The sequence below is a fragment of the Gilbertella persicaria genome, assembly GCF_025201335.1.
Source record: "Gilbertella persicaria strain CBS 190.32 chromosome Unknown B0P05scaffold_45, whole genome shotgun sequence".
Classification (NCBI taxonomy): domain Eukaryota; kingdom Fungi; phylum Mucoromycota; class Mucoromycetes; order Mucorales; family Choanephoraceae; genus Gilbertella; species Gilbertella persicaria.
This window is the reverse complement of record NW_026252006.1, coordinates 170,917-192,645: the sequence shown is the minus strand read 5'-3', so window position 1 is coordinate 192,645 and position 21,729 is coordinate 170,917. Positions and strand designations below refer to the sequence as shown.

The following is a 21,729-nucleotide window of genomic DNA, read 5'->3' as shown; positions in this document are numbered from 1 at the left end:
GGGATTCTCATTAAGAACCACAATGGTGTTTGGCTGCTTGTTTTCTTTTTTCTCGGTTTGTCACCCGGATCACAAACCAAGATACATCGTCATTTGACGTGCACAATCCCCCTTGAGGTTAAGCCGAAAGTATCTTTCTCTTTATCTAGATCCATAGCAGACTTTTTTTTTTTCTTTTTTTTATTCAAGTCCAATTTCAAATATGCTTTTTGCTTTGTCAATAAGGAGAAAGATATACATGCATGTTGATTGGACATTCCGTCTTGCTGTGTGACTGAGAAAGAGAGGGTAAAAATAGAATAGAACTAAAGCATTTTCACGCTTTCTTTTTTTTTGTTATATTTTATATATACGCGCCATGTTGACTGATGATGAGTTAGATTTTGATGATTTTGGAGATTTGGGTGAAGTTGAAGGAACCGAATTAACGACAGAAGAACTAGAGAAACAACTCGAGCTTGAATTTGATACTGGGGAAAAAGAGCAAGTACCAGAAAAAAGCGAGACTAAAGAACACGAAAAAAAGCAAGGAGAAGAGTCAAATGATGGACTTGAACCAGGCGAACAAGTATCTTCTAACGAAACTTTTGAAAAGAAGTCAAGTCCTAAACCTTATCAACAAAAACAACCTCATTATCAACAAAAACCCTTCTATAATAATCGATACAACAATTTCTATCCACCAAATCAATATAAATTTATACCAGACGCCATGGCATTGAAGTAGGTTCTAGTATACTTTTTCTTTATTCTTTTTTTCTGTTTTCATCATGTATACATCATTGCAAAAAAAAAAAAAAAAAAAAAAGAAAAGAAAAGAAACAGAAGTGAGGCTATTTGAAAAGAGACAAAAAAGAAAAAAAAAAGAGAAAAGCCTTTCAAAAGACAAGTTGATTTACTTATTGTATCTTGCTTTTTTGTTTACTTCTTTATACGATAGTCAAATGTATGCACAATTTCCTCCTTTTTCAAACCGTATCTATGTCAATCCTAAATTCAATCAAGGAACACCACAGCAAATGATGCATCGCCAAATGATGGAAATGGAAGCACAGCGTATGCTCATGATGCAACAACAGTCTAGTATAGACTTGGACAAGAAGCGTCAAGAAACAGCCGAAATGATGCGTAAAAGAAGAGAAGCCAAAGAGAAACAGGTAAGGCAAGATGTAATTCATGGACAAGTACTTATAGAACAAGCCAGGAGAAAAGCGTTCTCGCGCTGAATCTGATGAAGATCGAGCGACAAAACGTCAACAGATTCCCAAGCCATCTCCTGCTGGAGGTATTTCTATCAAAGGTGTTGCTGCTGCTCGTGGTATTCGATCTTCATCCCCGCCACCACCACCACCACCACCTAGAAATGTGCCTTATACACCACCACTTAAACAACAACATGCCACTAAACCAAGTATCATGAGTAGACTAAGTCAGCCTGATAAACCATCCAGTGTTCCTATTGCAACACAGGGTAAATCAAGTACATTGGTGATTAAAGGATTTGATAGTTCTGTAACAAAACAAGATATTATCAACCTGACAAAGAATGTGCCAGGTGAATTAAAAGACATTCAATTCAATGGTGAATCCAAAGAAGCCATTATTACTTTTTCAACAGTAGAAGCTGCTGTTACATTTAGAAGAAAGTACAATAGGTAAGGATACATTTTGTGTCCACCTTGACTGATCCCATCTATAGATCTCAAATAGGCCAACAACATATCACAGTTGTCTTTCAAAAATAAATTTTTATTCTTTCTTTCTTTCTTATCATGTCTGTCTTTATTCGCACTACAGAAGATTTGAAAGCTTTTCTCGAAAAAATTCAACAAACTGACTCTTGTATTCAAAGCGTGACCATATCTGATGTTCAACTGAGTGTTGAACAAGTCTTGTCTATTCACAAGTTATTGCCCAATCTAAAAGAATTCAACTATACTGATCCAGCAACAACCATGTCTGACTCTGACTCTGACTCTGACTCTGATGAAGATCATAACTCCTGTCGATGCCATAGACATGATAGACATGAATCATAAGGCCTGGAATACTTTAGTTTAATAAATCTCGTACAACCCTCGTTATTCATCATTTTCTGATTTACAGTAATAAAGATCAATTAAGATACTAAATAAATGATCAAGCCACGCTTTCCTATGTCTGACCCCCGGGGGCTCCATGTTACTCCTCAAATTGCGATTAAGACTCAGAGCACCAGTTAAATTGCTACAACAAGCACAAATCAGCAGGAATTGTCCAACTTGCTCCCTTCTTTTTGTACGCTGGTTTCTCCTCGTACTCAAATTTCTATATAGATCCATTGCTTGGCGAATCTATATTTGGGAATTTCCTTTTAGAGGATTCATAGTTAATTAAAAATAACATACAATTTAATCAACTTCACCATCGTGCTTTGTATACATTAAATGTCTTGACCATAAATAAAGAGATATATATATATATCAATGCTTATGGAGTTTTTTTTATATGTATATATATACGAAAAAGCAGAATTTAACTAAAAATAGCTTCATTGTGTGGCGGGAGTTGATCTAGCAAACATCAAAATAAATCATACGCAACTCCACTTTTTCTTGCACGACCCTTTTTTCTCTCTTTCTTTCTTTCTTTTTTATTTAAAAAACAAAAAAATAATCTTCTCATTATGAACTCTACGAGTGAAAGTAATCCTCTAGGCCTTGAAGCAGACTCACATGGTTCACTTTATAAACTTATTGGTGTTACGCTTGCCATCACTAGTGGTAAGAAACAACCTGGTTTAGCCACAAAAATATACTAAAAAAAAGAGTACGATAGGTATCTTTATTGGCAGTAGTTTCGTATTCAAAAAGAAAGGTTTATTAGAATCAAATGAAAAGTCAGGTATGTCAATTAAAGAAAATAAGGGCAATTTCTTATGTAGAGAATATATGTATAGGTCGCGATGCAGGTGATGATTATGGCTATTTAAAATCGCCTATGTGGTGGAGTGGGATGATCTTGAGTAAGTAGTGATTTTTGTTATATTCATCGACTTATTTTTTGATTAGTGGTGGTGGGTGAGGCATGTAATTTTGTTGCCTATGCATTTACACAAGCTATTCTGGTCACACCGTTAGGTGCTATTAGTGTTGTATTAAGGTAAAGATATATATATATATATATATATATATATATGAAGGCGTTTTGCTAAATAAGTGTAGTGCTGTATTGTCCTCCATCTTTTTGAAGGAAAGGTTATCATTTCAGGGAAAAGTAGGGTGTTTGCAATGTGTGCTAGGTGCAGTTATTATTGTCATGCATGCTCCAGAACAAGGTGCAGCAGACAATTCAATTGATACCTTTAAATCCCTGATGCTTTCTGTCGGTAAAAATCTCAAATAGACGGAAAAACAAAGTTACTTAATTTGAACATAGGCTTTCTGGTTTATGCCTTTATTGCGGTTGCTCTCTCGTTATTCTTGGTGTTTTATTGTGGACCTCGTTGGGGAAAAACAAACATGTTGGTCTATATTAGTATTTGCTCACTTATTGGCTCATTGTCAGTGGTGTTTACACAGGGTATTGGTGGTGCCATTGTCCACTCATTCGCAGTAGCAAACCAGTTCACCAATTGGTTTACTTATCTGGTCTTGATCCTCACCCTTGTCACGCTGGCTATCGAAATCATTTATCTCAACAAAGCACTCAATATCTTCAACACAGCTGTCGTCACACCCACCTATTACGTGCTCTTTACAACACTCACTATTGTCAGTTCAATTGTGTTTTATCGTGGTTTTGATGCATCACCTGTGAATGTGGTGACTTGTGTTTTTGGATTCTTTATTATCTGTTCTGGTGTGGCCTTATTACAACATTCTCGCAGTGAGAAATCAGAGTTATTGGACGATGCATCTCATCAGGAACATTTGTTGCCAGTCTATGGAAGTGAAAAGTTTATGTCTTCAGAGGAAGATCTAAACCATGTTGAAAATATTGGCTCATCCAATGATCACACACAACATACGAACGATGGTTCTCTATGGCGTCGATCAAGAGGTTCTATAGACTATCGAGAAGATATCAGTATGGATGTTATGAATAACAAGCGTGAAAAATCACCACATAACTCAGGTAACTATAAATAGAATAAAGGGCAATTTGAAGCTCATTCTTTGATAGAATCAGTGCAAAGTGATGATAGAAGAGAATGGCAGGATGACCATTTACTATAGAGAACAAGTTTTCTTTTTTTTTTGTTTCTTTCTTTTTGTAAATTAATTTTCACCGTACATAGCCCAATAAAAGATATATATATATATATATATAGATATATATATATAAGTGCCGTTTTATTTAATATACATCTAACAAAGTTGTTTAAGTGTGGTATAGATTTGCTTTCCCATCTTTTTATCATCTGCAAGCAATTGGAAGGAAATGCCTTGTTGGGTATCAATCATATAAGAATTGGCGACATAAGTATCTTCATCTTCGTCTGCTGGGGCTACACGGTTTACTTGACCATAGTAAATAGTATGGATCGTGTCCTTGTTCTTTAAAGAAAATGAGCAACAATGAAGAAAGAAAAGTAGACTTACTGTTTCGTCTTTATAGAGCAAGCATGCCTTTTGAGAAAGAACAAAATAACGACGTCTCCAAAACTAAGTATTGCTTATAAATATACCTAACAATGTGTACGCATCTTACTTACAGGACTAGTGCTTGTTTGCACAGATATGAATCCTGTCATTATTGGAGCCTAAAAAAATAAATTACATCAGTTTAATTTTGTACTACAGTCGGGAAAAAAGTGATATATTTACCTCATCATCTTGATCTGAGCTTTGTTGCTCAGTCAATGCAGGTGCTTGATTTACGATGGGTTGGGCGATAGGAGACTCCTCCTTTACTTTCATAGCAGGTTGTTCAGCTTTGATAGTAGGCTGCGTATCTTCTATAAGAGGCTGTTCAATTACAGCAGGAGTTTGTTGAGCTTCAACAAGAGGTTGTTCAACTGTATCAACTTGCTCAGCTGCAAGAGTGGTTTCATCAGGAACAACCAATGTTTCTTGGACAACAAGTACTTGCTTTTCAGGCTCCGCTACTACTGCTGCTGCTGATACTGCTGATACTGCTGATACTGCTGATACTGCTGATGCTGCTGCTGATGCTGCTGCTGCTGCTGCTGATGCTGCTGCTGATACTGTTGATGCTGCTGCTGCTTTTGTTATGCTTGCTCTCTTTTTTTCTTCTTTTTCAAGTTTCTCTTGTTCTAATTGCTGTTGTTTTTGTAATTTCCTTTGTTGTAATTGTTGTTGCCATAAAGGAATTTCTTTATCTTTAGGCTGTGAAGGCAAAGGTCTTTGCTGTTGCCGTAACTCTTTTTGTTGTTGTTGTCTTTGTTTCAACTGTTGTTGCCATTTAGGTATTTCTTGTTCTTTTTGCTTTTGTATTTGAATTCGTTTTTCTTCTTCCATTCGTCTCACGGTTTGTTCACGCCTAATCTTCTCTTCTTGTTGTTCACGTTGAAATTGACGGAACCTAGCTTCTTCCAATTCTTTCTTTTTAGCCAGTTGAATCTGTAACATGGTCTCTGTTTGTTCTTGTATTCTTTTTCGCTCTTGCTCATCTGTGGATACAAAAGAAGGTACACTATCTGCAACTGCAAAATAATGTGAATCAATAGAAGAAGAAGCAACTGAAGTAGGTGTGGAAGGCGTAGGTGTAGCTGTCATGCGATCAGAAATATCATCATAATCGTCCATGCTATTGATATGAATTCTCAAATTACGCTCAGACATAGGAGAAGGCGAAGGCGAAGGAGAATAAGTGCCTGATTTTCTACGGCGTGTGATCATGGATGTTCTTTTAGAGACAGCACGACGATTAGGGACTTGGTTTTGATTCAGTTTGAGTCGTGTTCGGATATTGGCATCACTGAGATCTGTTAGGTTAGATGCAGTAAGCTGAGCATGTGATAACTCGAGTATGTTGGCAACTGCACGGCTATGAACAAGTGCTCTGGCTACATATCATGTTAGTTTGTCGTACGATGTATTGATATTCTGTACCTCTTCTCACGCCACTATTTCAAAAAAAAAATTGCATAAAGTTAGTAAACAAGGCAATTACTATAGTGATTATTATTCTTACCTAACACTGTCAGGAACATAGGTAATCAAAACAAATTTATCTTCTACTCTGACAAAACCAAATAAAATTTCATTTGTCAGATTATCTCGAAATTCACTAGTATTATTATTAGTCTAAAAATCAGAATTAAACAAGTTGAACCTTAAACCATTTTCGCCACAGGCATATAAAGAAATAGTATCTCTTGTGTCTTTATAACCAAGGATAAGCCTAAAAGAAAGGTTAAGTTTATTTTATTTTGCTCTCTTTTTTTTTTTTTAGTTGTAAGTTACCAGTCAGTTGGATCATCTTCTGTAATAGCTATATAAGCATTCAATATACGAGGATCTGTAATATCACACATTTAAATAAATAAATAAAAAAGATAAGAAGAAGAAGAAAAAGAAAAAAATAGTGCTCTGATTATTAAATATAGGTTTTATATCCTAACGTTTATTACCTGTGTTACAATAGGGTATCACAACCCATCCTTTCAATGACACACAAGGGAAAGGGAAACGTTCATTCCGAGAACACAATATGAATATCTTCAACAGTAAAAAAAACGTGAATAGCTTCTTAGTGTCATTCAGACATATCGATAATGCGTATTGCTTTATATTCAATAAACAAATTGCACTTTGTTCTGAAGGGTTTGGCTCGTTTTTTTTTAGAAATCGAGTCAAGGCAGTAAAATTATCATAAGTAGACATAAGTAAACGTTTCTTTTATCTATTGAAATGATTATCATTTTAGTGCATTGATTCTTCTATCTCTTTTGAATTGTGCTTTCAAGTTGCCTCTTTTTCATTTCACTTTGAATAAAAAGAATATTAATACCAACTTCATAACTATCATGGCGTATCTACTAACTACCAAAGTTTATATCATAGAAGCTTTTTTTTTTTTTTTTTTTCAATCATCTGATGGCTGATACTATATTCAAACTCCCTGTAATGCATATTCTAATTTTCTACACATTCTAAATATCGTCCTTGTAATAACATGATTTAGTTTGGTGCTTAAGATTAGTTCTTGAACAACAGTGATCATCCTTTGTTTTTAGTAAGGATCATCAAAACACACTGTTGCCGTTCAAAATGCCACTGAATCAAAATGTTAGGGAGAAATCTACAGTTGGTTCAATAATAAAGCAAAATTGACTGACAACATAAAGGGATAGTCAGCTTGCATTAATTGTATTCAAGAATGCCATGCATAATGACAATGATAAATGCCTCCTCAAATTAGTATTTAAACCTCATATTACACTATAGTCTTCAGAAAAAAAGACTCTATTTCAATACATGCATAACAAAAAGAACTTGTTTAAATACATAAGAAATGATGTTTACTATATGAAATAAAGTCATTACATGTCATCTCAAGACCTATGCAATCTTTTGTATCACCAACAGCTCTTTTTTTCCGACCAGAAAAAATCACTCAGCTATTTTTCTTTTCATATCGATCATGTCAGAAGAATCTTCTCAGTTTGAGCCTATTCAAGGAGGTGGCTCACTCGTCCTTGCTTATCAAATAGCCCACAAAAAAGTATTGATTGTAGGTGGCGGTAACGTTGCTGCTCAACGTATTGTCTCGCTCAAGATCGCAGATGCCGATATTATCCTTGTCTCGCCTGATTCAGGCCTTATCGACGAAGTACGATACCGAATTGACAACAAGGAAGTCGATTGGAGGGATCGCAAGTTTATTGACCAAGATCTTGACGGAGTCGATATGGTCTTGACAGCCCTTGACGATCATGAAGAGTCAGTTCGTATTGGCCACCTGTGTCGCGAAAAACGCATTCCTGTCAACGTAGCTGACGTGCCACCCATGTGTGATTTTTATTTTATGTCTCAACACCGGGATGGACCCCTTCAGATAGCTGTTTCTACGAACGGTAAAGGTCCTAAATTAGCCAACATGGTACGCGTTGCAGCTGCCAATGCCTTACCTCCTCGTATGGGTGATACGATTGAGAAAATGGGCAAATTGCGCTCAAAAGTAAAAGAATGGGAGCCCGAAATGAAAAATTCAGGCAAGCGTATGACCTGGGTTACTCAAGTATGCGAGAAATGGGACATGCAAGGTATGGCTCGTTTGAACGAACTCGAGACTCCAGAGCAAGAGGAAACAGCATTTGCAAAACTGAAAGAGTGTTTTATTGTGGGCGGCATTCCTTCCGTTGAGGACATTTTGGGAAGTAACAAACAACCTCGTATCACATTGATTGGTGGTGGACCAGGTGACCCGGAATTGATTACAGTCAAAGCAAAGCGTTTGTTACAAGAGGCTGATTTGGTTGTGAGTGATCGTTTGATTCCTAGCCAGATCTTGGATTTAGTTCAAGGCGAACTTCGTATTGCTCGTAAAGTGACGGGTAAATCAGATGAAGCCCAAGAGGAGTTAATGCAATGGTGTCTGGAAGGACTTCACAAGGGTCTTCATGTTGTACGACTCAAGATTGGTGATCCGTTGTTGTTTGGTAGAGGTGGGGAAGAAATTATCTGGTTCCGTGAGCGCGGCTTTGAGCCTGAACTTGTTGCTGGTATCTCAAGCGCATTCTCTGCCCCCATGGCTGCCATGATACCTGTTACGTTTAGGGGAGTTTCTGATCAAGTGATTATTACTACTGGAAGAGGCACTAAAGGTTCTATGCCCGACTTGCCCATATATGGTTCAACGCAGACACTTGTTGTGTTGATGGCTGTCGGAAGAGCTTCAGAGTTGCGTGTCATGCTATTGGATCGACACTACCCTGAGGACGTTCCTATTTGCTGGATTGAGAATGCCAATTGCCCTGAAGAACGCATCATATTTGGTACCTTAAATTCTATGGCACTTGTAGTTGAAGAACAAAACATCAAAGCACCCGCTGTGCTTGTTGTGGGTCATTCAGTCTCTGTGCTGAACAAGAATTTGTTGTAAAGTCTCTCTTTCTCTCTCGTGCATCGGTGTAACAAAAATAGAAGAGCATTTTATATGTTGTAAATGATGTGAAAGTAAAAAAAAAGGAGAACAAAAAAAATAAGTGTATACAAACAATCATATGCAACTTATACTTTGTATAAAGCAATACTGACTCCTTCTTTTCTCTTTTCTCTTTTCTTGTTTCCTTCTTTGAGAAGTTTGGTATATTACATTTCAAATTAAATTAGCTTTTTTAATTTTAAAGCCGACTTTTTCTCTTTCTTCTTCCTTGCAAGTTTCTCAATGAAAACATGAGCAGTTCTTCCTCCTCTAGTGCGTCATCACCTGCTTCTTCAAGCAGGCCATCTCCCACATTTGGCACAAGTATGGTCAGATCAGGGTCCAACCGTTCCATCCTTCGAGAAACTAACAGATTAACTCGATCACGACAAAACACGGTCGGACTTGACTTTATCGAAGATCTCAACAAGAATATTGGATCAGACTACCAAGAAATACAGATCCGTACCTTGACAAAATGGATAAACGCACAACTAAAGCAAGTAGACGACTCTATCACAAATATTAAAACCGATTTAAGGGACGGGAAGAAATTACTCAAATTATTGTCCGTCATTTCAAACGAACCAGCTCCAAAGCCCGAGCGTATGAATATGCGAATTCATCAATTGGCTAATGTGGCACAAGCACTCAGCTTTCTCGAGAAACATGTAGGATCAGATGTCATGCCTGATATTGGCAATGAAGCCATTGTAAACGGAGACGCAAAGAAGACATTAGCACTTATATTCTTTATCATGTTGAAGTATCAAATTCAACTTATCTTGACAGAGCATGGTGATGATTTTTTGCACTCATTATCGGTAAGCCTTAAAAGAAAAGATGTATGGTACAATGAGCTCAATCTCTTGACATGCAGGAACTTTCCGAGAGAGAAAATGGTACAAAATCCCAAACATCTGATTTTCAGGTCGAAGCAAGCAAGCCAGCTCCTTTGACCGCATCTCGGAAATTTAATAGTCATCACTCGATTACTGACAAACTTCAGCAACACAATACGTCTACTTCTGCAGAAGCCAAAGTTGCTCTTCTTTACTGGGTGCGGATTCAACTTGAAGATTATATATCAGCAAATATTATACCCTCAATACAGGATTTCTCTCGTTCCTGGAGAACCGGTGTTGCTTTTTGTCTGCTTATTCACCGTCATAACCCTTCTTATATACCCGACTTGTTCAGTGTTCATTTGAATGCGGATCTGTCCGAGAAAACAACTTGGCTTCATCTCTTGAGACTCGCTTTTGATTTAGCGACGACTCAAATGGGCGTACAAGCCTATTTAGAACCAGAAGATCTTGTTGAAGTAGATTATCCTCACGAACCTAGTGTCATGATGTACGTAAGCGAATATTACAAAATCATGTCCAAATGTCAAAATGAAGAACCCGAGAATGTCAAGCGAGAAAGAGCTGTCAAGCGTAAGGCTGCCATTGTGATGGCATCAGGAGGTGTCTTGACAAATGATTTTGATATTGATGATGATGACGACGAAGACGACGACGAGGATGATTTTGGTATGAATAGAGATATTTCAGCATCACCTACTCCTCAAGAGCAACCCATCGAAGCTGCTCCTGAAGCACCCGTGCCTATACCCATTCCTTCAGCACGCCGCAAAAAGAAAATGCAACAGCGACGATCTACACTTGGAGAGGCAGACAAAGTCCGTATTAAAGCAGATTTAAATACAAAGCTTTTGATGCAACTTACTGGCCATTTGCCTCGAGGTGTCCATCCTATCCTTGATGAATTGCTCACAATTCACGATACTGTATTATCGTTTATAAAATCGAATACTCGTACGATTGATGAGATCCCTGAGGAATTTACCAGTTCTTCATCAGTCACTGAATACATTGATGCTCTCGAAATTATTGAAGAGCAGGCTGATGACGAAGTCAGTCATCTGGACACAGCAAAAGTTGCCAAAGATACTTTGTCAGCATCTCCAGAAACAGCAGACGACACCTTAATTCATTTGACTGATCTGCAGCGCACACAAGTAGTCAAGTTATATGAAATGCTTCAAAAGGAATGGAGTCAATTTTTGGATTTGCTCAAGACGACCAAAGAAGATTTGATGAGTGTAGAAAGTGCTTTAATTGATACAGAAGAAGGCGTTGAAGAGTACCAGGCTCGTATAACAGCAATGCTAAAAGAACTCGATCACTTTTTAGAGTTACTTGAGCATGTTGCACCTTCTAGTCATGATGAGGAGCAAACTGCACCATTACATCCCCTTAAAGGCTCACAAAGCGATGTAGAAGCCTATCAACAACGTCTGGATGCATTCACAGCTGATTTCAGTGAATTTGAAAACACAAGTTGGAAAGAGTTCAGAAAGGCAACACGTCAGCTTTCTCGATCTGTAATGCAAGTAGTCTCTGTCCAATCCAACCAAGTGATAGTAAAATACGATAATGTAGTTGCTGGTCTTAAGAAAAAGCGTCAATCATGCAAAGATTTTGAACGAGGTCTGAAAATTCTTCATATTGTAAAGAATGCCGAGGTTGAGCTTGATGCGATTCAGTCCATGATGGAAGACGATGGTCAAGAAAAGGCAACCACAGATGATGCTATTCAGTTGCTAGAAAGCAAAGTAGCAGCTGTTCGCTCGATCATTTTCAGCATAAAAGAAGAATTTGGTGATATTTTGACGAGCGATACACGTTTTGCTGAACTCTTTTCAGGCATTCAAGCTCGGTATGAAACTGTGAATCAATGGGTTGATCAAGTGCGTGTTTGGTTTATTGAAGCTGAGCGTATCAGTGATTGGATTGAAGGGCGCATCAACATCATTCAGGAACAAAACGAAGCCAATACAATTGATCCTCTTGGCGTTGATATTTCTGAATGGCAAAACGATGCTATCACAGGCCCAATTTATAAAAAGCATGATCAATTGAAGCGAGAGATTGAACGTTTTGACAAGGATGATATGACTCGGCTTCGTTCTCATGTACGACTCTTGACAGGCTCTGCTGAATACAACTTAAGTCCTGCTGATGCTTCTACTATTGAAATTACATTGACGACACTTACTATTTTGAACCGATTGATGAGTTTGTTGCGTGCTAGATCAAAAGTCATTGATCTTTTGCGTGTGCGTGTTCAATGGGAAAGTTTAATGGCTGCTGCCACTCAATGGATTAAACATAAAAGCGATGAAATCATTAATTTCATGAACGGCAAAGCACGTTGGAAAGAACTTGTCGATGAAGAAGCCACTGCACATCATTTAAAGCAGCTAAATGAAGAGATTATTCAGACGTTGGTAGTGTTGGAGAACAGTATTGCTGAATTCGACAAAGGCGACTTCTCGGCTGTTTTGGATACCTATCAAGAAATGGAAGATCTTGAAGGAAAATCCCTTCCTAACCACATGGAACAACGCCAAGAAGCTTTTGAGAGTTTATTTGAATGGGTCATGAAACAGTGTGCCTTTACTCGTAAGATGGTGGAGCAGCATTTAGTCATCAATGATATTGCCTCACAGTTTCGCAAACTTAAGGCTGAAGGTGAAAAGCTTAAGCTTGCCATGGCTCACAGTACTGCATCTTCCAATAGTAGTGGTGATAGTAGTTCTTTTAGTGAACGTGTACAAGCCTTTAAAGACAACTCCTCTTATTGGGTAACCACATTGCTTAAGCGCATTCCTTATCCGGAAATACCAGACGAGTCTCTTGAAGATAGAAGAGAAGAGAATGAGACCGCAAATGATATGATCCGTAGTCGCATGAACGAGTATTCTACCTGTCTTGCTGAAATTACAGAGGAATTAGAAGAGTTGCTGGCTTCTCATCGCGAAAATTTATCTCTGCAGCAGCGTGCAAGCCTTGCTTTTGATGATCTTTTGCGCATCACCACTTGGTTGGAAGAACGGCTTCGAGCAATCCAAAAGTTTGATGCTGCTACTTTATTGGATGAAAACAATCTCATTGACTTGGAAGAAGATACGTTTCATCGTCTTGAAAAAGAGCATGATGGTATTTTAGTTCGTTTGGAGCATATGGAGTCAGGTGACATAAAAAAGGCAGTAGATGCTGTGCGTCTTATTGAACTTGAGATTGAAACGACAGAATCTGTATCTATTGATCAAAGCGCTCTTATCAACGGTATTGAGAGCCTCGAACAAGCTTTGGCCGATCTTAAAGAAACCTTGGCCTCGCGTGTGCTAGAAATAAAGGCATTAAGAAAACGTATTGCCTGGGAAGGTCAATGGGAGGAAGCTGATTTGGCTGTCAAGGACCTCGCTCATCGTTTATGGGATTTTGACAACCGATTTGCTCAATATGATGTGGATGGTCTCAAGAAGAGGAATAGTGACTTGGAAATGGGTTCTCAAGTAGTTGAAGTCAACCGAGAAGAGCTTTTTAGTCAACTCTCTGAGCATGTGAATAGTCTGAAGACTAAGCATGCTATTTTGGTATCTGATGATGCTTACAACGAGTTATGTGATGCCTATGATCAATACAATAACTGTCAAGAAGGAAATGGAGTGCCTATTCATATCTCTTTCAAGCAAAAGGATATCAAGCAAAGAACAGAGGATGTGTATTTGCTCTGTCAATATGTACATGATGTGATGGATCAAAGTAACTTCTTGATGAACTTTATGCGATCATCTCATATTGTGCAAAAAGAAGGAGAACTTGCTCAAGGAGCCATTCAAAACTCTTTGCGAGAAGCATCGTCATCTACAAGAACTACTAATGGCAATTCTCAATTAAATTCTGCCCCTGACGATACTTTGTTAGACAATCAAAAGATGGAGCAACGTATCAAGGAAGCATTGACTAAAATCAATGAGCTTTGTGAAAGTGGAAGATCTATGAAGCAATTGACAGGCGGTAACTGGTTTGAAGTCAACCAACCCCAGACATTGATTAGCGCAGAAGACTACAAGAACAAAGTTGAGTCTTTAATGTACAAAAAGCTAGATGATTTGACTAGACTTGGTGAGTCCATGGAAAAGCTTTTGACTTCATACCACAACACTGATGAAATCAAAGCTAAACTCGTTAAATATCAACTAGAATCCAATGAGATTCAAGATTGTATTGATAAGGCAGTCCAAATCTTAAACCAACATCAAATTGATGTTGCAGTTGCTTCAAGCTTTACTGTCACAACTGCAAAATTGTCCGAGTGTCGTGCTAGCAATGCTAAAATAGTTTCTGGAATTCAGCAATTGGAATCTACACGTATCGCTGATTTCGAACAAAATCTGAAGCAACTAATGCAGGAAGTCTCTAGTAAAGCTGTTTCTATGATTGAAGAAGTCAATGAAAGCTGCAAAATCTATTCAGAAAATGTTTCTCGTGCATTACATGTCTTTCACCAGACAAGCGCTATTCAATATTTGGTCTTGGATACTGCTGAAAACCGCTTACAATGGGAAAATGATCTAGAAGAGAACCAAACTCGTTTGGATTTTGTCAACCATCAACTTCAGCAATATGTTTCCAAAAAGAACAAATGTGTCGCTCAACAAGACATGCTTTCTGAACAACATATTCAGGAATTGATCCAAGAACGCTCTGATATTGCTGATCAATGTCAACGTTTCTGGCAAGACAACATGAGCTCTCTTTTAGCACAGTATGAGCAACTCAAGTCTCTCTTTGTAAAGCTGCCACTTACAAAGACTATTCCAGTGCATATGCAAGAGCGTATGGAAGTGCTCACTCGTGCCTTGAAGAAGTTGGAGGATGCTCTTATTTGGCGAGAACAAGAATTAGAGTATATACAACAACGCGGCAAGCTTGAGTTGAACATCAAGGAAGCCATGGCTGAACTTGATCAATACAAAAAGTCAATCTCTGCTTTTGTTGAAACTAGATGTCGATGGAACTCAAATGAATGTATCTCGGCTAAACAATACCAACAACATATCTCAGTTATCGAAGCAGAATGGCATCAAGAAAAAACTAAGTTTCAAAAGTATCGTGAATCCACCTTGTCTAGTATTAAACAGACCCATCAAAAGCTTCAAAATATTTCCAACTCTCTAAAGCCTGGGTTTATGTCAGAGTTACACACAAAGAAGATTGATGCATTGGCTCAAGTGGAGCATTATATTGATGCTGATACTCTCTTTGCTCGCGACTTGGTAGCTCAAAAGAAACAGATCTATCTGTTCTTGAATAAGGCATCTAATTTGGAAAAACAAGCAGAAGCTATCAGAGAAATCTTTTTATCATCTACTGTACTTCAACAAACTTCCTCTGCTGCTGACCTTACCATGAAGATAAAGCAATTTAGTTCTCAAGTAGATCAAATCAAAATCTTTACTTCCAAGGATATCATTACTCCCAAGCGATCAAACGAAGATGATATTGCTATGCCCACTAAAGTCAAGGATAAGACTATGAACTCTGTTATTCAAGATGTGATTTCTACTCGACTTGGAAGATTAGATGAGTTGGTTGAAAGCCTGACAGCTTTGTTAAAGTCTCAAGAGATCCTTACTCGCTTACAGTACAGTTTTAAGACATTCAACAGACAAGTCTTAGCTTGCGAAACTTGGATTTCTTCAAGACGAGATATCTTGGAAAAGAGTGTATATATTCTAGATGACAGTAACTTGTCCTTAGATATCAATCATCTAAGAGATGCCGTTAGTGAAGCAGATAGTATCCAGACTGCTATGGAAGCTACCGACAATCATTTTACTTTACTTTGCAAGTACAGAGATGAATACATTCAAATATTTGATGAGCAAACTCTTCTTGGTGAAGAAGAAAAAGAAGACAAAATGATTGAATATGATCAAGTTGCTGATAGTTTTGAAGACATCGGTCGTCAATGGGACGATTTGCTGTTAGAAACAAAAGAAGTGTCTAATGCTTTGTCTATTGCTCTCTTGCCTGCTGAATTGAATAGCCGTATCGATAGTCTTATGGCTTCATTCGAAGCATTGAAATCACAAATCAAAGGTGTGGATGAATCTCTTGTCACTGATAACCAAATCAGCGAATGGCAGAAAAGAATTGATTTATTGGAGGCCAAGGAATATGATCGTCTTCACACTGAGATTAAGGATTTCAAGCACAACATCAGTGCTGATATGATTGAATCCTTAATGTCAAAGCTGGACCTTGCTGGCGATACTATTTTGGAGATTCGAGCAACACTTGCAGGCTTGTATGATATTATCAACGCAAGTCGTCTTCGAAATACACATGCTGAAAATTCCGAATTGTTCCATAACTCTGCAAAGAAGCTCATCATTGTTATTGAAGAGGTACAAAAAGGAAGATTTAGTCTTATAACGGACAAACAAACATCTGAAGAAAGGATTCTACAATTCAAAGAATTGAGCAGCCGTCACAAGCAAATCAAGGAGTCAGTTTTGGAGTGTCAAGGATTTTATGATGATTCTTGCTCTTACTATACTGGTATCAAAGTTCAAAACGTGAATACTCATGAATGTGAATCAATCCAACAACAAGTGGAAGATGTTTGGCAAGATTTGCAAGAAAAGACTGCCGAGCTCGCTGCGTTTGTCACAAGAACTTCCAAATGGATTGAAGGCTGTGATGAATTAGATAGGCTCGAGAGTACTTTGGAAACATTGAATGCTGACGTGAAAAAGGTCCTAAGCAACGACCAACAGTCTTTCCCTGCTACAAATAGTAAAGTCCATAAGTATGAAAGGCAATTGAACAAACTATCCATGAGTCATCAAGAACTTGAAAATACTGTCAAGAATACTAAGGATTTGTCTCAAGATGAAGTCAACAAGGCTGGATTCTTAGCTCGTAGTCAACAAATACATCATCTCAAAAATTCTATTCAGCAAGTGCTTGAAAAAAGAAGATCTGACAAGGAAAGGACAGCTTTACTTGAAGCTTTCAAGGCTGAAGTTGCTAAAGCCTCAAAGGTATGCGAGGATCAGATTTCTTACATTCGTCAACAATCAATTGCCAACCCTGAAAATCATATCAAGAAGCTGGATTCAATCAACAACATTATTAGTGTTTATAGTGCTGCTTTATCTCATATTCAAGACAACTATAACGATGGAAAAACCAAATATGATGGTGTTATTTCTGATCAAGCTACAAAACTAGTCAAGACTTATGAACATCCTCAAACTGAGATTGAGAGCTGCAAGCATGGCCTGGATAAGTTGCTTAATGATCTTAAAGGCGTACTCAAGATTGAAAGTGACTATATAACATCTCTCAAATTGTTGTCTCGTCTAGTCAAGTTTGATAAAGAAATCAGTAGATCTATTGCTGATCTCAAGTCAAGTGTGTCTCGCTCCTACAACAGTGGTAGAACAACACCTAGAGGAACTCGTACCAAAGATATCCCTGAATTAAGAGACTTTATGCAAAGATATGATTCTATTGAAACATCTGTTCAAGACTTTTATCAAAAGTGCAATGAAATCAAAAAGAACATTAACAAGCGTATTAGTGTGTCTCGAGTCAATGCCCTCAACAAAGCTGTTGAAAAGCGTAGAGAAGATATGAACAGAAAATGGATTGAAATCAAGTCTTCTGCAGATGAAACTAGAGAAAGATTGGATGTTATTCACAAGCGCCAGGCATTATCAACAAAGTTGGCTGAGTCACTTAAATATGTTGATGACTTGAAGGATAGAATTGAAGTGCTACAATTGTCTGGAAAAAACATTTCTGTAGAAGAACAAGAATTAGATGAGATTCAAGAAGAAATTGACACCACACTCAAAAAGAATGCTGCTGATATTAATGTTTTGTTGAAAGCCATCAGCCACAGTGAAGTCACTTCTTCTACTGGATCGGAATCAACTCTCAAGAACCAACGTGATAGACTTGTGAGGTCTATTGAAGAACTACGTCAGCTAGTTAAGCATCGTCAAAAGCAAGCTCGCACAGAAGGAAGTATCACTGAATTCTTTGGTATCACAGATCAAATTGACACAGAAATACAAACATTGTCCAAAGTAGTTGAAGATACATCCACCCAGCATGCTAGTGTAGTTGGCTCTAGGTTCAATAAGGCTGATCTACAAACGCTGCTTAAGACTTTGACGACTGCTGCCAAGAAGAGTGAGCCTAGTATCACACAATTGTTAGTCAAAGCCAAGTCTGAATCTCAAAAGCAATTTTTGGATGACAATGAAAGAGTAGCTCTTCGAATCAAAAAAATAATGAAAGATTGGGCAGATGTTCAAACTTCAATTTCATCAAGAGAAAAAGAATTGCAAACTTGTATTAAAGAACTCAATCATGAGTTTTTTACCAAATTAGCCATGGCTAAATCTGTACCTAAGGAGAGAAGATCGCGAAGAGGTAGTAAATCCAATTCTGCTGCTCAGCTGCCACCTTCTGGTCCACGCAACTTTCGGTCCTCTACTCTCTCAACTGAAATGAAAATGACATCACCAAATAGTTCTACAGGTAAAAGACCAAGTACTTCCAGTAGCTCATCAGGCAAGCACACACCCTATGTTTTTGATCCCAAAAGCGAGCTTGATACTCAACTTGGTATGATTGTCAACCAAAGTCCCTACCGTATGAAGGTTAAGAAAGTACCAGGTGAAGCTGGTAAATACTGGTTTGGCGATGATCATCCCAGGCTAGTGTATTGTCGTATTTTGCCTAGCAAGTTAGTCATGGTCAGAGTTGGAGGAGGATGGGAAGAATTGTCAAAGTAAGCCTTATCGGTTATCACAAATACAAGTTTGACTAACATGATATCATTTTTTGTGTTACTTTATTTAGGTTTATGAAAGGTAATATACAAAACAAAATTTTTCATCTCTTTCTAATCACCTTCTAGACCATGGTCATAGCGATGGACTAGCTACTAAATCTGAGACAGGCACAACACAATACTTGACAGTAGATACATTCAATGATCCTATAAGCGAGGAACCTTCTTTTTCTGTAACTACTCGCAGTGGTTCACCCATGGGCCCTGTAGTAGGTACGCCTATTATTAGACGAGGAAGTGGCGTCAGCAGTACTGTGACAAATAGATCTTCAAACTCTGGTTCCGGTTTCATTGATGGCGACAAATACGTAAAAACGGATGGAGATGGAAATCAAGTTACACTGAAAATGGTCAAAGCTGAAAACTCGGCCAAGTCACCCCCATATTGAACAAGAGAAGAGGATGATGATTATAAAATTGGAAGAAAAAAAATACTATCTTGTATACTACAATTTGCTGCGTAGAAGCTAATACTCATCTCTTGAAATATATACTCATATATTTGTAAATAAACTATTATGATTTGTAACATGTGAGAGGAGTCCTTGTTTAGCACTAACTCAGTATATCGTATCAGTATATCCCCTCCGACAATTATTCTTTGTCTATCCTGACATATCTTTTGACAAGCCGAGTAAATGACGAAAGCCGCCCGAAGCAAATGGAACTATTGTGTGAAAATATACATGTGTAATTATAAACGTATGGTTACACGGTCTGTCTTTATTTCTTGTGTCTGTATTTTGATGCTCTCGGTATATACTGTTTTGTAAACAATAGGGGGTTTCTATATTTGAAGTTCCAGAATTTATCAAAAAAAGGAATAGAGAAATATAATTAAGGGGACAGTGTTGATTTTTAGATAAAAAAAGATATGATGCTGATCCACATTGCGCTCGGATGCTAACTAGGTTTACTTCCGTTAACCATGATAAAAAAAAGTGGCTCGTTCATATGTCTTTTTTGCTGTTATTAAAAGTGTCTCGGACACGAGACTCCTTTTCTTGCACAGGAAAATGTGGACCGATGCTAAACTTAAAGAGTTTAGAAACAATGACGAACAACAGCTTGTTGTTGAGTTCCACAAACTATTACATATAAAATGGAGAACCCTTTGATTTATTTTTGTTTTTACTGTCTTTCTTTCTTTTATCATTTACTTTCTTACAATATGAATACATTATCAGGTCAAGAAACTAAAAAAAGCAACCGGTGGACAAAATTTGTACAAAAAACGCTCTTTAGAAAACAAAAAGTAAACATTCAAGAAAAAATGTCAAGCAAATCCTCTAAAACATGGCTTTCTGCACTTTTTTTTGGTTCCGCTAAAGAGAAGACAGAAAACACTCAGGAAGTTTACTCTAATCCTATCAGTCTTCACCAAAAAACGATTCTGGTACAAGATCAATGCAAAGATTACAAGGACGAGTCAAACAGCCATTGTAGTGCAAGTATTAGTGACCATCACGAAAAAGACATTGTACCACTTCATCAATTCTTGCGCTACAGCTTGAGTTGTTCCGATCAACGTAAATTTCAACGTCGCCGTATCACTCAACCATTCAAACCTATTTATGAAGTCGAATGGCAAAAAAATCAATGGCTTCAGCTTGATAAAACCACCAATAAGCAAATAGAGCACTTGAGACGTCAAGGCTTTACTAAGATTGTCGTTAGAAAAGATAAAACTGTGAAAAAGCATATCAAATACGATAACCCAAACGAAATTGATGTATTACTCGAGTTATCGCTTTATAATTTGGAAGATGACTTTTCAAAAATCTTATATGACCAGCCTGAACTCATTACTTGCCATCAACCAAACTACTTCACCCTAAGACGTACACGCTGGTGGCACACTTATAAGTCTGGAGAAGCTCGCTTGCCTAACTGGATTGATCAAGACTTATGCTGCGGCCGCGTCATCATGGATGCTCATTCTGTTATGGCTGCAATGACAAACTATAGCAGATCTTCTGTCTCTTCTTTTCATCATCCTAGGCTGCCTGATACACCTCTGCTTTCTCAAAAGTCTTCCTTGTCACAGCTACGACCTCAAAACCAAGACGATTCATGGCGCTTCAAATCTTTACAATATTCTGAACCACACATTTTGAAGGATAAATCCGTTGCTGTTTCTGCCTAGAAAGAACATGAAAAAAGAGCTGGCTCTCTTTTATATGACGTTACCCCTCCTGTATATCACCTTCATATTTATCTCAAAAAAAAAGAAGAACAAGCATTCTTTTTGTTATAAACTCTGAAATAAATCATTATTTATTGCTTGAACTGTAAGAGTATCTCGAATAAAATGAAGAGCTTTACTTTTGCTTTCATTATACGCTATCTTGAGGATTAATCTAAGTGTTCATTTGCGTTTTATGTTGCAAATGGCTCTTTATTGAACAATGGTGTCTCCATACATAGGCGAGTGAATTTAAGTTAATATATATTCGTATAAAAAGCGGAATATTCCAATTCTCAATTGAAGAGAGAACTGGATTTACTTATCAAAAATGTTTTAGCAGTTGACCGCACCTTATTGTTATTTAATGCGTTCTTCATGAGGAAAATATATGATAAATAAATTCACTCCAGTGTAAGACATCATTGATTTTATTAACTCATGCAAAGGACATCACATTTCCTGAAATCGATACCTTTAGGTACTTCTGACGAAAAGAAAGCAAGTCTACTCAAAGGAAAAGGTTGACTCAATTTGAGCATTGTCTTTGAATCTGCATCCAAAGTTCGTGATACACTGTAATCAGTGTAAAAGAGGCTCTTTTCAGTATCTACTGCTTAGTAAGCTGACATATATTCTTACCATTCGATAGGAAAAATATAGATGAGAAAGATCCGTTACGTTAATTAACGCTTTTGAGATTAAGAAGAACAGCTTTG

At 37.6% G+C, this 21,729-nt stretch overlaps 6 protein-coding genes across 6 annotated transcripts; 5 read left to right on the top strand and 1 right to left on the bottom strand.

The window, feature by feature from the left end:
- Nucleotides 1-186: 186 nt before the first annotated feature.
- Nucleotides 187-1,913, top strand: B0P05DRAFT_247294 (uncharacterized protein). Its single transcript, XM_051573328.1, has 4 exons — nucleotides 187-723; nucleotides 941-1,157; nucleotides 1,201-1,655; nucleotides 1,700-1,913. The coding sequence occupies exons 1-4, from the start codon at nucleotides 359-361 to the stop codon at nucleotides 1,743-1,745; spliced, it is 1,083 nt and encodes a 360-aa protein (XP_051431450.1). The 5' UTR covers nucleotides 187-358; the 3' UTR covers nucleotides 1,746-1,913.
- A 643-nt stretch (nucleotides 1,914-2,556) lies between these two features.
- B0P05DRAFT_556677 (magnesium transporter NIPA-domain-containing protein) lies at nucleotides 2,557-4,337 on the top strand. The gene is made up of 7 exons (XM_051579942.1): nucleotides 2,557-2,762; nucleotides 2,818-2,883; nucleotides 2,939-3,004; nucleotides 3,051-3,141; nucleotides 3,204-3,367; nucleotides 3,418-4,116; nucleotides 4,165-4,337. The coding sequence occupies exons 1-7, from the start codon at nucleotides 2,666-2,668 to the stop codon at nucleotides 4,215-4,217; spliced, it is 1,236 nt and encodes a 411-aa protein (XP_051431449.1). The 5' UTR covers nucleotides 2,557-2,665; the 3' UTR covers nucleotides 4,218-4,337.
- On the bottom strand, nucleotides 4,291-6,565 carry B0P05DRAFT_556674 (uncharacterized protein). Its single transcript, XM_051579941.1, has 8 exons — nucleotides 6,411-6,565; nucleotides 6,280-6,348; nucleotides 6,139-6,234; nucleotides 6,057-6,070; nucleotides 4,809-6,010; nucleotides 4,697-4,744; nucleotides 4,584-4,646; nucleotides 4,291-4,538 (listed from the first exon to the last, which is right to left on the bottom strand). The coding sequence occupies exons 1-8, from the start codon at nucleotides 6,479-6,481 to the stop codon at nucleotides 4,350-4,352; spliced, it is 1,752 nt and encodes a 583-aa protein (XP_051431448.1). The 5' UTR covers nucleotides 6,482-6,565; the 3' UTR covers nucleotides 4,291-4,349.
- A 1,025-nt stretch (nucleotides 6,566-7,590) lies between these two features.
- Nucleotides 7,591-9,051, top strand: B0P05DRAFT_477160 (tetrapyrrole methylase; the record flags this gene model as incomplete). Its single annotated transcript, XM_051574951.1, has 1 exon — nucleotides 7,591-9,051. One exon carries the CDS (start codon nucleotides 7,591-7,593, stop codon nucleotides 9,049-9,051), a length of 1,461 nt encoding a protein of 486 aa, XP_051431447.1.
- A 293-nt stretch (nucleotides 9,052-9,344) lies between these two features.
- Nucleotides 9,345-19,214, top strand: B0P05DRAFT_590543 (uncharacterized protein; the record flags this gene model as incomplete). The annotated part of the gene is made up of 4 exons (XM_051582816.1): nucleotides 9,345-9,917; nucleotides 9,974-18,762; nucleotides 18,834-18,844; nucleotides 18,892-19,214. 4 exons carry the CDS (start codon nucleotides 9,345-9,347, stop codon nucleotides 19,212-19,214), a joined length of 9,696 nt encoding a protein of 3,231 aa, XP_051431446.1.
- Nucleotides 19,215-20,269: 1,055 nt separating this feature from the next.
- Nucleotides 20,270-20,941, top strand: B0P05DRAFT_447962 (uncharacterized protein; the record flags this gene model as incomplete). Its single annotated transcript, XM_051573840.1, has 1 exon — nucleotides 20,270-20,941. A coding segment is annotated over one exon (672 nt), but the record flags the coding sequence as incomplete, so codon positions are not given.
- Nucleotides 20,942-21,729: the final 788 nt, after the last annotated feature.

What these genes read in the sequence shown, in the direction of transcription:
- B0P05DRAFT_247294 (XM_051573328.1), top strand. Translation starts at nt 359, where the DNA reads ATGTTGACTGATGATGAGTTAGATTTTGATGATTTTGGAGATTTGGGT. An exon ending in CCAGACGCCATGGCATTGAA is followed by an intron (nt 724 to 940) that starts GTAGGTTCTAGT and finishes TTTATACGATAG; the next exon opens with TCAAATGTATGCACAATTTC. An exon ending in TTTAGAAGAAAGTACAATAG is followed by an intron (nt 1,656 to 1,699) that starts GTAAGGATACAT and finishes TCCCATCTATAG; the next exon opens with ATCTCAAATAGGCCAACAAC.
- B0P05DRAFT_556677 (XM_051579942.1), top strand. Translation starts at nt 2,666, where the DNA reads ATGAACTCTACGAGTGAAAGTAATCCTCTAGGCCTTGAAGCAGACTCA. An exon ending in AGAATCAAATGAAAAGTCAG is followed by an intron (nt 2,884 to 2,938) that starts GTATGTCAATTA and finishes ATATATGTATAG; the next exon opens with GTCGCGATGCAGGTGATGAT. An exon ending in ATCCCTGATGCTTTCTGTCG is followed by an intron (nt 3,368 to 3,417) that starts GTAAAAATCTCA and finishes ATTTGAACATAG; the next exon opens with GCTTTCTGGTTTATGCCTTT.
- B0P05DRAFT_556674 (XM_051579941.1), bottom strand. Translation starts at nt 6,481, where the DNA reads ATGTGTGATATTACAGATCCTCGTATATTGAATGCTTATATAGCTATT. An exon ending in GCTCAGATCAAGATGATGAG is followed by an intron (nt 4,745 to 4,808) that starts GTAAATATATCA and finishes TTATTTTTTTAG; the next exon opens with GCTCCAATAATGACAGGATT. An exon ending in TGCTCTATAAAGACGAAACA is followed by an intron (nt 4,539 to 4,583) that starts GTAAGTCTACTT and finishes TTTTCTTTAAAG; the next exon opens with AACAAGGACACGATCCATAC.